This window comes from Rhinolophus sinicus, linkage group LG03 (assembly GCF_036562045.2).
Source record: "Rhinolophus sinicus isolate RSC01 linkage group LG03, ASM3656204v1, whole genome shotgun sequence".
NCBI lineage: Eukaryota > Metazoa > Chordata > Mammalia > Chiroptera > Rhinolophidae > Rhinolophus > Rhinolophus sinicus.
The window spans coordinates 47,605,330-47,618,671 of NC_133753.1; the positions used below are offsets into that span (position 1 = coordinate 47,605,330).

A 13,342-nucleotide genomic window follows, 5' to 3' on the forward strand; every position below is an offset into this window, starting at 1 on the left:
CTCAAAGTCATTTTCAAATGATAAATCCTTCAAGGCAAATGTTGACAGTTCTGAAGCTTCAGTCACAGGAGCCCAATAATTATTGGAAACACACAGGACAGTAGAAGAAGAGCAAGGAATATGCCTGATCATGTCTCTGCATGATGGCATCTCATTTGTTCTCCCTCCGATGCTAGAAGGATTATGACTAAGAGTTTTACAATTCCAAAACCTCAGAGAGAATGTGAATTATGTAATGCCTATTCTACACCCCCCCCCCCCCCCAAACAACTCATCTGTAACAATGACCTTAAAAAAGAAAAAAGCCAGCTGGCCTCTGAACCCTCGTGTTGGGTCTGCACTGATCAGGGTGTCTTAGTGTCTTTCCCAGGCTGCTCTGCTCCTGCGGGGGAACTTAGCTGATGTTTTGTCTAAATGCCCAGCCAGCACAGGAGCCACCGCCTTTTCCATAGTTTCTGTGGTAGAAGGTGAATAAGGAGCTGAAGTTGGAGTCCCCCCTATGCCTCCCACATGGATCTAGTACTCTTAGTATCCACCATCTGACACAGGACACAGGCAGCACCGCAGGACCAACCAGCCCCTTACCTGAGCTGCCGCCTCTGTCAGCCCACAGAGAGCCTTGGACGCAATCCCCACACACTCCCCAAAGGCAGGGAGGTCCCCGGTCTTGGCATTCTGGGAAATCCCTGCCATCGACTCGCCCAGAACCTGCAAAACAACCAGCAATATTCTCTGACCAGCATTCCTTCACACCACGGGTAAAGGGGTTACACTTCCCACTGTAACATTCAAGGCCACTTAATTTACAGTATTTGCCATTATTTTCCTTTACTTGTATTAGGAAGAGATTCAAGAGACTTATATCGTTTTTGTTGCATAAAGAGAAATGAATAATGAAAGGATAAACCTTTTACCCAAAAGTTATCTATATCTCAAGGAGATAGAGTTAATATATTCAGATCAATAAAGTAAAATCAATACAGGGCATCCCATAGGTGAATGGCCTGAAATGTAACTGTTAGTTCCCAGAATAAAAATTCAGACATATCCACTGAGCTGTAGATGAAGTCATATCCAGAAAGCAGAAGATATACTCTTCCTGATATTATTCATTTATGTATTGACAGCAAAATGTAGATGTTTTTAAGAAGGATATATAAATAGATAATCTGAACACTAATAAGGTGTTTCCTAACTTTTCTAAGTATTTCCTCTTATTTTGAAAATTGTCGGTATACGACTATTCTTTCTTCCGAGGTCTTTAAACGAACAGCTAAAAGGGATTTTAGCATTTAGAATCCAACCCAGAGAGGTCAAACACCCTGTACAAGGTCACAGAGAAAGTTATGGGCAGAGGCAGGACACCTGCCTCTTATCTGCTGTTCTATCTTCTACCGTGTTTCCCCGAAAAATAAGACCTAGCCGGACAATCAGCTCTAATGTATCTTTTGGACCAAAAATTAATATAAGACCCAGTCTTATATTATATAAGACCCGATATTATATTATATTATATTATATTATATTATATTATATTATATTATATTATATTATATATTATATTATATTACATTACATTACATTACATTACATTACATTATACACAGTCTTATAGTAAAATAAGACCGGGTCTTATATTAATTTTTGCTTCAAAAGATGCATTAGAGCTGATTGTCTTGCTAGGTCTTATTTTCAGGGAAACATGGTATGGGTCTCATAAGAACCTAGAAGGTTCTACTTTCCAGGGTCACAGATGGTGGAACTGAAGGCTGTTCAACACATCCCTTTGGAAAGACTGTGGGATGGCTAAGTCTAGAAAGCAGCGCAGAGCTCTTTATCTGTCAGTAAGCCATCTTGGATGGGGGAGAAAAAGAAATTCCCTAAAATTGCTTAGCTGTACAAAACAATCCAGTTTACCTAAGGAATTGCAAAGCAAAGAAGTTAGAGAGTATTTTTATGTGCAGTATTTTTGTCTCCCTAGCCCTGCACCCTTCTTTGGCCCTAAGTATATAAAACATATGCATCCTCCTCTTAGACAATCCATAATTCCATAAAGGATGCTGGAGAGAGCAAACTGTAGTCTTTGCCCAAAGTGGGCCCTCCTGATCTCACCAATACAGATGTCTCCCCAAAGCTAATGCAAAGTGATGGACACGAACATGCACTTGTGCTCCAAGTACAAAGCCGGACTGCAACTGCTCAATATCCATTTATCTCACTTGCATTTCATTTGGACCTGATTTTGAGGCATTCTCAAAAACATCAATATTATTACCATAGGTCAATATTTCTCAACCTTTTAAAAAATTATTATTGCTCCACTAATACGTCTTTTTATAGTATTTTCCCCCTAATTGCCACAGACAACAAATTAAATACTAAGAAATAAGATTTTGTTCAGTAAGGTTAAGATTGAGGGGGTACACAAACCATTGTATTATCTTAGATTTTCCTAACCCCCCAGAAGCAACCCCCCCATTTTTCACTCCCCCTGAGAATGCATGCCATGGATAGATGGTAAAAAGAACGCACAAGAGGTCTCATATAAGCCAAGATCACTGAAGGGCTTTCCCCAGCAGTTCAAACCCAGGTGAAGAAAATACATGATTCGATTCACAGTAAGACCCATCTGCGACAGGGTATAAGCAGTGGTTCCCAAAGTGTGGCTCCTGGACCACATGGGCAGGACCTGGGGACTTGTCAGAAATGCACAATCTCAGGCCCACCTCAGACCTACTGAATCAGAAACTCACGGGTGGCGCCCACCAATCTCTGTTTAACAAGGCCCTGAGGTGATTCTGGTGCGTGGTCAAGTTTGAGAAGCACCTGAGCCAAGGGCTCCACAACAAAGCTTCATGACACGTGCAGCCTCACAGAGTGGCCACAGACAGAGGCACACACAGCACGTCTAGATTGTTCCCCACACTGAAGAGCACTGTTAAGAGCATAGACAGGCTTACCTTGGAGTTTTCCATCACACTCTCAATGCAGTCAAAGTAAGAGAGGTCACTAACGGGTTCATTAGGATTGCCCAACATCCCCTTCACAGTCTAGAGACGGAGAACACAAAAAGCAAGGCAGGTGTTACAGAACAAGAGAAATTCACCATGAAAGACCGACGATGAACTTCCCCTCCATAACCAGGATTCTGGTCACGATCACTCATTTACCTGGGTTCTTGAAAGGAATTTCTATCACAGTATCCATGATTTCAGATTTCATGCTAAAAACACAACCCTGGGGGATGGGGGAACTGTGTCTGAGGTTAGCTTTGACAGAGAGGAGAATCTCTGGTTTTCAGTTTTGAAGGAGAAGTATAGTATCTACTGAAGGGGGAGATTTTCCTTTCAAAGAAATCGGAAAGTTAATGCAAGGCAACATATTCATGGTAAATTAGTACAGTTTCTCTGCTGGAAAACTCCAAGGAGTTTAAATTTCAAGGACACACTAACTCACTTCTTCATGATTAGCAGAATCCTCAGTTTTCAACTCTTGAACATTTTAATGGGTAGGAATGAAAGAAAGTAACTCCCCAAAACTGCCCACTGGGAATGGTTTATGCTTTTTAATTTAAACAGTATATAAAATGTTCACTCTTGCTTACGTCCCCATCAAGGAATTGGGTAAGGGGCTTGCCCCTTCTGTCTTTGTCTCTACTCCACTGAAAACCATCGCTAGCTTTCATATTGTACTGACCTTCGAAGATCACTTAGGAGGAAGGAAAGTCTGGGGATATAGCCATTCAACTTCCTCCCCAGTGAGTGAGAATGTACATGTGGATGGCAGCCTTTGGGGCACAGCCAACCGACAGATAAGGTCATTTGAGTTACAAAGGGTTGGGGGGAAGTAATGGTGGAAACTGCTAAGTTCCTCAAAGGTCTAAGGAAAACAGGGCAGCATGAAGAAGGAGCTCATTTCATTGAAGAACCTCCTCCCACTCCTTGCATAATCAAAATTGCTTTCAACGACGCTGAAATAGTCATAATTTTGGCAACCAAGGAAACCATTAAGGGACAGAGTATTTGCACCTAGGCCAACAGAGCTCATTTACATCAACAGCTCACATATCATTTATAGCTGCAAATGTGAACAGACCAGAATACGGCAGTAATTCACCCAAGGCCGGAAACCCTCTCCATTGTTTTCAGAACGTTTCAGTCCCATGGTAACCAGCCTCTTCTCACTTCCAGCTGTGCACAATGGCCCATTGCCATCCTCAGACCGGGCCTCAATCAAACCCTTCAGAAGCTGCGATCAACCCCCACCCCTTCTGGCATGGTAGTTATTCCCACCATGACAGACCCAAGCTAATCATCCAGAAGACTAAACTCAATATCTATGGAGATACCCATTTGGCTGTTTTAATATAACCTACATTGGTTAGAACTGCTTTACATACAAGTAGGCACATTGATTTTATGTTTACCCACATACATTCTATGGGCTTAAATGGATTTTAAATTACAAATAAACTGTAAGTGTGAATATAAATGGAAAAGCACTGTTCTGGGCCACTAAGGACCCCACAGGCACCTTGATCGTATAGTAATAAGTGGGTTGCATCTTATGTGCCCCTATGTGTTACAAAGTAAAATGTACAGGGAAATCATTGTTACTCAAAAAGCCCATCAATCCCAGCTTCTCCCAAATGCACCAGAATAATCTCTCCCAAACTTTTCAGGTAGAGATGGCGCCTCTTCAGCCTACACCCAAGACCACACACACGCCTCTTCCTGTTGAAATAAAGACTCCTCTAACAAAATAACTGGCATCCTAGTGGAAAAGGGGGAAGCAAGGATAATAATTACACCAAATCTTATCTTTCTTCAGCTCCTTCCCACTCGGGTTGGAACTTTGGCCTCAACAGTCTTCCAGGAACATAACATGCAGGGACGAAGGAGACGGAATTGACCCTGAGGGAAAGGACAGACAGACCCACACTCTAAGATCCTCAGCACCTGCCCAGGGACCTACCTCGAGCTCCCGCAAGGCGTTGTCACATTCTTTCTGGCCAGGAGCTTGTTGGGTACACAGAGTGATGAGTTGATTGATGCTCTCTGTCACGGCTCTGTGACAGAAACAGAAAGAGGGGGGGTATTTTGCTTTTAAAAATCAACAGTAATTTCCCCAACAACGCCTTGCAGGTTCACTAGAAATACAACTAATTCACTGCATAGCCTGGGGGCCCCAGGAGAGCTCTGCTGTAAGGCCCTGAACAACCAAAAATAAACCACATCCAGGGAAGATAATGAGAATCCTTACCTTGCTTCTTTCTGATTATTCTTTTGATTTACCCTTAAGGGTACTAAAAGTTCTCTTAAGAAAGTAAGACTATTTTTTAATATATTCATAAGAAAGAGTTTGCAACAATGTTGCAAATAGCAAAGAGATCATATTAGCACTGTTTTCAAGATCCTTCATTAGCAGCCCATAAAGAATAAGATTATTGGAACAAGGCTATTTTGGATTGCCTTTATGTAGTTTGGAATATTTTGTATATTTTTAGATACAGTGACGTATAGTAAACTGTGCCTATGATTTTAAAATACCTACTTTCCATTAAATTCTACATGATCGACTGGTTCCTAAAAGCTACCCCCAAATTCTTTAAAATAGTTATTTTCTAGAAAACAACAACAAAAAATAAGACAAAAAAAAAGAGAGAGAAAAAGAAAAAAACCCCAAAATGGTTATCTTTTTTGTTACTATTAATAAGAATTAGTTAGAGACCCTTGGATGATTTTACACGTGTTTCTAGTCTTCTTAGGACTTAAAAGGCTGTTCAGATTTTTTTTTCAAGGATTGGAAGTCCAATTATTTCAGCAGCATTTGTTTAAAAGTCTATCATTTCTCCATAGACAATCAATTGGCCATGTTTGTGTAGGTCTGCTTCTGGACTCTAGTTTATTCCGTTGACCTGTGTCGAACCTTTCACCAATCCCTCTAACCATACCACTTTGATTACTATAGATTTATATTAAGTCTTAAAATTAAATACCCTTGTGTTTTATAAATGAAAAAAATAAAAATAAAAAACCAGAGAGGTGAGATAATTCCCTACAGGGATGCTATGAGTCAGGAGCAGACACCGACTTAAATCCATGGCTATCTGACTCAAACACTTTTCTGCAAGGTCAGAACTGGTCCACACTCCTGGCAGGGCCCTGCATTCTACTCAGTTACGAACAACTACAACTAGCGGACAACTGAAAACCTAGCGGAAAACTGAAAACAAAAACAAAATGAGCACATATGCCTGTTAATCATTAACACTGCCTAACGTAAGAGACGCCTCATTTTATTAGTTTACATGGCTTTGCTGCTTCCCACAGAATATCAAATTAGATGGAAAATTATATTGCTAACGTACAAAGGCAATTGGCTTAATTATTTGATGAGGCGGTCCTGCTTTGAATTTTAAATTCAACTGGGGTGATGGGAAGAAGAAAAACATTCCTGAACTCAAGAATCTCCAAATAGTTTTTGCAATACTGACTCTAGTGATTCATTTATTTAGGGGAAAAGTGGTGAATTTTTTAAGGTCGTTGGGGAGCACTGTGTCCTCCATGGTATAAAGCAAAACCAGAACCACTGAGATGGAAGGACAATCTCTAGTTCCGACCACCTTGGGGGGTGCACCCACGATGTAGTCGCTAGAAGTGTCCCTCAGAGAGTCCAGCACTGTGTTGTGTGGTCACCTTCAAGACACACTTCTGAGTGGACAGGTTGGCTATGTCAGCACGACAAAGGGTAGAGAATGTCCTCAGTTGTGATGACATAATTGTATGAACAGCTCCACACACTCTCCATTTAGCTTATTTCTTTCAATGTTTCTTGTTTATCTGTATTTTTTAAAAACCTCGTTTTTATGTGAAGATTTTTTCCATTAACAACTAATTGTTTACAATTGGTGAATCCTGAGAATATATCATGGTTCATTGCCCTATTCTTTTAACTATTGTGTAGATGTGAAAATTTTTCAAACAAAAACTTGGGATTAAAAAAAACCCGCCTCAACAGACTAAGAGTTTGTCGTTCGATAATCCATGAAAGTGCCAACACAAGCACTGCATGTCTGAATGAGTCACTTGGCTAATAGTGATTCATGACTAAGAAGCATTATTTAAGTATCATTTATTCCCGTGATTCAATTTTAGAGTCTCGATTACCTAGCCAAGTAATAAACTAAGTGGCCCAGAGGCAAATGTTTATATAGATTTGACAATGAAAAATAATATTTTTATGTTTCAAACTACAGCAGTTATTTACAAGAGCAATGGTCTGGAGGCAATCCAAATAGGCAATGATAAAGGGTTGACTAAATAAGTGTATAGTCCACAACAGAATTCTGGGCACCCATTAAAAGTCATAATGCATAGCACATTCCTAACATCATAAAAGAATATTTGTGATACACAATTAAGTAAAATTTACAAAACAGTATAAACAGTATGAGCCCGCAACTGTGAAAATATATAAAATGTTAACAGTGATTTCATATTTAAGAAAAATTTTTTCATAAATCTGATGAAAATTATGAATTAATCAACTTATATTATGATTTTTAAAAATGAGTAAAATTAGTAGCGTTCTGCCTCTCTTCTATATCAATCCAAATAGGCCTGAACAGTATTTTTTCCCCACAATTTTTAAAATGATCAAAGCTCTATAAGTTTATTTTATAAACTTAAAAAAGTTAAGTGACCATAATTCCACCATCTAGAGATAGCATTTTCTTGGATTTTATTCTTTATCTAAGCATATCTAACCAGTTTCCGTTTCTAAAGAGTTGGGATCTCCAACCTCAGAAGTTTAAAAAGGCTTTCTCACCTACAAATCATTTTGTGTTTAGAGATACTGAATTGATTGAACTGAAGTTTGGGAGCTGGTGAGAAATTTTAACTAGATATGAAACTGAGCCAGGGGTGAGAGAAAAAAAATCAACCAATTTGTGCTTTGGATTATGTATTAAGCACAAATTATCCAATATGGAGCTCGGAGGGAAAATAGTGGTGTCAGACATTTCCCTTCCTCAAGGGAGGAGGTGCTTAGAGAGGGGGTAAACAGCAAAATGCAACCCATCTGTAGTATTTCCTGGGTCCTGCTATATGCATAGACTTGCGGATTATAAATAATATTATTTAAGTCTCTCTAGGAGAGCAAGGTGCTTGCAGTCCAGTTGGAGAAGCAAGACAATGAACAGACAAGACACAAAGAAGGTGAGCCAAACCAAGCAGCGATGGGGGTGTGACACAGAGAGGGTGCAATGGATCCTGAACCTCTGAGAGGCCAGATGCTCGTCAGACTCATAGGGAGCATGGAAGAAAATTCATTAAGGCCTTGACAGTGGGCATGGGTTCTGCATGGAAAGGAGCGCTCAACGTGGACTAGAGTCATGCCTGAGCGAGACCCTGATTTGGATAAAGGGAAGAGAACATTCTAGAGGACATCAATAGACAGAAGGCCCAGTTTACATTTTTCTATTTTATAGCTTCAAGTGCTGCTTGCTGGGTCCTCCTTTTACACAGTCTCTGAGACAGGAGAAAGACTGCCCAATAGGAACCTTAAACCAGATGGTAGACAGGGAAGAGAAGCCACCTTGCAAGGTCCCTAGGGAGTGCCCTCCGGGGAACAGAAAGCAGCTTAAAGAAAACACAGCCTGGGATGGGTCGGATGCTGACAGTTATATGTGTGAAGTCTTTCTGATTCAGGAGTCCTGGCCAGGGTGACCGTGGTGTGAGCAGCTGCTCAGGGGAAGTGCTCCGAGGAAGGATATGCCCTCTTTCTTGCAACTGCAAACTGGTTTTTCATTTCCTTGGCTAAGGCCTGGGAGCCTCAGAGCAGCCGTAGGCAGGGAAAATGCTGATAAATGGTTGACAAAGGGTCTCCAGCTCCACCCAATTAATCAGAAAAGAACCAGAGCCCACCTTTCCACAGGAAGAAGATGAACAAGCCAGATACTCAACAGAAAATGACTTCCTCCCCGCTAGGCATCAGATACCAAGGGACCAGGTTCCTCAAAGGTATCTGGGCTCAGAGGCAGAATGAAGAGCAGAGGAAAGACACACTCTATCTACTGCTGTTTCAGAGGCACACCTTTTGCCCAAAGAGGAAGGATCACGGAGCCCACCAAGAACAAGGGACTCAAGTCTGCTGACCCAGGAGCAGGGCAGGGCCAAGGTGATCCAGGTCTGGGTTCCCCACAGTGGCACCCCTGGGGTCTTTGGGGACATCCATATGAAGGCAGGGATCGGCTGTCTCCAGAATGGTGAGGGCTGTGGGACTGAAGAGGAGGTCAACGGCCATCAGATCCCGGCTGCTTAACGCCAAGGGCACTCGTGGGCAGGGCTGTGGTGAGGCCCGGATGTCTTATGTTCTGTGTGTGCCACCTGCCCAAACTCCACCAGTGCCCTCTCTGTCTTATTCACAGTGTGTGCCCAGCACCCAGCATCGATTGGCCTTATCCCATGTCTGGCATGTGATAAAAATATATGTAAGGAACAAATGAAATAACAAGAGAATAAATGCACCCCGACTGGGGAGAGCTTTACCTCTCAAGAGGAAGCTGCCTGACTCACCGGAACTACTGGGAGCTTTGTTGGGAAACCACACCAGGGAGTACAGCTTGCTTGTCAGCATGTGCCAAGAAGCCAGGAGGAATGTGCCAGCATCTTCTTGCAACAGTTTCATCCCGATAAAATCATTTCACGTGATGATTTTTAAGTGTTTACTTGGCTATGAGCCATCAGGCTAGGAACTCCTGTCAACTGCTGAAAGCCAGGACAGAGGCAAAGACAGGTTTTTCACCTAAGTCTCCAGGTCCTTTCTTAACTGTCACCACCAGGGGGCCTTCAGATACCCTGAGAGCCATAACACCAGCAACACTCCTTCCAGGTCTGTGTTTCCTTCCTTCTCTGGCTTTCAAAACGCCAATTCATACTCTCCCCTTCTTCCCACAATTTAAGACAGTGAATAACACAGTCTAAGTTGGAAATTATAATTCTGAAATGATGCAAAAAATTGAAGATAATGAAAAACATCTGAGTTCAGACACCTGGAAACATCGGTTGCCTTATCCCAAGGTTCTTTGTAGGAAAAAAAGGCAATCAAGACAGGGTTTGTATCAGAAACAGCTGCTCAACACCACACATGTCACCCCAGCCCCCAGGTCACTCCCACCCTGGAGGGCACTTGCTTACTGGAACAATCACAAAACAAAGCTTAAGATGGAAGTGGCGAGATGTGAGCATATTTTTCCAATCTCCTAGTGGCTCTGGCTATTGTGTGAAGCTAAAGTATATATTTGGGAATAAATGAAGAAACCCAAGGGTTTTCAGAGGAATTGCCCTGACTTGTGTAATCCAGCTCCCCCCACCCCCCAATATAACAGAACAAGCCAAGAGGGAACCAAAGACAGATTTTAATCATTAGTACCATGACATCTTATGTACTGAGAACTGTGACGAGCTTCAGGATGAGGTAGTACACACCCCCATTTTGCAGATGGAAAAGTTTAGATGGTTTGAATGACGTGACCAGTGTAGCCTAGTTAGTCAAGTATTAACGCCTGGACTAGAATAGGAACAGCCGTTGAGCTCTCAGGAGAAAAAACAAATAAGTAAACAAACCAAACCAAGCTTAAAAACAATTGTAGATTTTAAGCTGTGCTTTTTACACATCACTAATCTGCACATTTGAAAAGTTTCCAATTATGCTCTGTATCCTTATTGCCCTATATTTAATCTTTCACTACTGTCAGCTTTCCTATATATAAAGGGATGTCAAGTAACGCCAAGAAAACATGCCTGTACCACCACAGAAACATAAAATGCCCTATCCATTCAGGTCAGGAAAATGAATGGGAGATTGTTAATATAAGATTTTCCTGGGCTGTCACTACAATTTCTCCATGTTACCAGCATTCAGTCACTAGTTATTGACCTAAATTGCCACAGTGGCCCTGGAGCAGAAATCGTATTGTATTACCCACTTCCTTGGGTGAAAACAGCAGGAAAGAAGAACGATGACAGCATCCAAAACTCAGATTCATGTTTGAATATACTTCCAAGAACGATTTACGCCCCCTGCCACCCCATTTATCTTAAACCAGAACCATTCTACACGGGACAAATTGAACAGGTGTAAAGCCATCTAATTAACATTGCCATCAGGCAGGGAGTAAGTGCTCAAGAAATGCTGAATGGCTAGCTGAGTATCATTTTCTGTTTTACACTTTTCAGTATTTTCTGATTTCCTTTCCAATGAGCATATGTTACTTTCATAATCTGAAAGACATAACCCTACTTTAAAAATTACATTTAATCCATAATATTTACAAATCACTGCGGGGGCGGGGGCGGGGCTTAGTCTAAGCAAGTCCAACTGAAAAGGCTAGAGGAGAAGACAGACATCTCCCAGTGGGGAAAGCACATGAAAATGAACCTGTTTAATAAAACATCAGTGTCTCTATCCCTCTTGACTCCACCTCTGACAGGGAAAGGGCAGCACCAATTCTTTGCTCTGCACAGAAGCAGGAGGCCAGGCCTATCTTTCCAACACTGACACTGTTATCAACCCATGAAAGCCCATTTTGTTCCCCTCTTACCTTGCAGCGGCAGCTAGGAGATTTTTCGCGTTGGGGGCTCCTGGATCTACAGAGAGAGACTTGGCAGCTAACAACAACTTGCTGGATGCCATAGAGATATTCTTGAGGTTCCCTATCACCTGGATCTGGTCTTCTTTGGTCTAGAAGGTGAAAAGGAGCCAGAGTAATTAGGGGTGCTCCATTTCTCCAAGGAAGCGTTCAGAGAGCTAGAAGCAGCATCTTGCAATAGAAGCAAGTTATCTCTATCAACTGCATTAAGCCCAATTCGTTTGCAGATGCCTACTTTGTTGGGACACTGACCCGTGTCTACCCTTCCCCAAACAGATACCCAGACCAAGAGTCACGAAACAGGACAGAAATCCATCCCCAAGTGGGTCAGCCAAGAGCTGTGCTATCTCACAAGTGGAGGCATTAAAAGGAGGGGGAGGGAGGAAGAAAGAGAGTGACAGAGACAAAGAGAGAGAATGCACGCACGCGCACACAGTACACAGACCAGCCACCATCCCAGTGTCCTGCTCAACAATGCTGGAGTTGTCAAGGAGCTCGAACATCTCAGCCTGGCACAAAGGACCAGCACTGTCTCCATATTCCGAGCTGACTGCATCCCAGAAGTTCCTGACTCGGGAGAGCATATATTTCTCACCTGGCTTGCCATTGAGAAACAACCCTTTGTAGATAACAGAGTAAGAAAGAGCCCAGGTCTCCTTGGGGAGTTCACAGGAGGTCAGGAAAAAACAGCGCTGCAAACTGACACCAGACTGGTCATGCTCCCTTGTTCTACACAAGGGGTTTATCTGTTCGTCTGAAGGAGGTAATTTTTAATCCTTTGACATTCAGTATTTGACACAGTCCCTTTAGATGGACCCACTGAATATCAAAAATATGATTTTTTTTTGTGTTATATTATACCATATTTGAAGTACAGGATGCAGAGCTGCCCTAATCTCAACTAAACATTTTCCCTCCTACTACCCTCCCTCCAAAAAAATGTAAGTGAAATGATGGATTCTGCTGGAGGATCATGGGAAAAGTTATCCTTCATCTCCAAGAAGTACTCCACACATAAGTTGATACCATCTTTTGGAATGCCAGTCCTGTGAGGTCATGGAGCTTCATAAGCAGCAGAGAGAATGAAACGGGGCAGCCTGTTTACAGGTTCCCTGCTCCTATTTGCCTAATCAGCCTCAAGGGTGGACAGTCCATCAGAGTAGAGAGGTGACGGTCAATCCAGACAGCTACCTCCACACCCACCTGCGCTTGGCCTGCCATCTCAATGCCAGCATCGAGGAATTCATCGAAATCATCGCTGAACTTTCCAGAGGCGGCAGCCAGCTCTCCGCTTTGGCCGCGGGTGGCATGGACCACTTCCCCAGCAGACTGGTTCAGGTCAGCTGCTGCTTGGTTCAGTTCACTCTGCGCTTCCTGGAATGGCTTTGTGCTTGGAGGTAACTGCGAGGAACAGAAAGCACACCCCGCGGTAAGTTTCACTTTGCATGGCAGGGACAGAGAAAGGTATTGTGGAGACTCTCCACGGATGCATTTCTGAGCCCAGATTAAAAGCCTCTGTGTGGCTTGAGCTCATGGTAAGTTTGACCTTCAACGTAATATCTACACTCATTCATTCACTTCATGCACTTCAATTTACTGGACACCTATTCAGTGTTAGATACAGCGGATCTAAAAACGGTAAGGATGGCTGTCCTCAGGGGCCATGGTCTCATAAGTGGCAGAGCCAGG

General features: G+C 42.5%; 1 protein-coding gene across 8 annotated transcripts in view; it reads right to left on the minus strand.

Moving 5' to 3' along the window:
• TLN2 (talin 2) overlaps window positions 1-13,342 on the minus strand; it is a 410,543-nt gene that overhangs the window by 90,707 nt on the left and 306,494 nt on the right. For all 8 annotated transcript variants that reach the window (XM_074327637.1, XM_019755358.2, XM_019755362.2 and 5 more), the window contains 5 exons: window positions 12,857-13,054; window positions 11,606-11,745; window positions 4,975-5,068; window positions 2,961-3,050; window positions 586-708 (listed from right to left, as the gene is read on the minus strand). In XM_074327637.1, coding sequence (XP_074183738.1) covers window positions 586-708; window positions 2,961-3,050; window positions 4,975-5,068; window positions 11,606-11,745; window positions 12,857-13,054 — 645 coding nt within the window. The remainder of the gene's footprint in view (window positions 1-585; window positions 709-2,960; window positions 3,051-4,974; window positions 5,069-11,605; window positions 11,746-12,856; window positions 13,055-13,342) is intronic.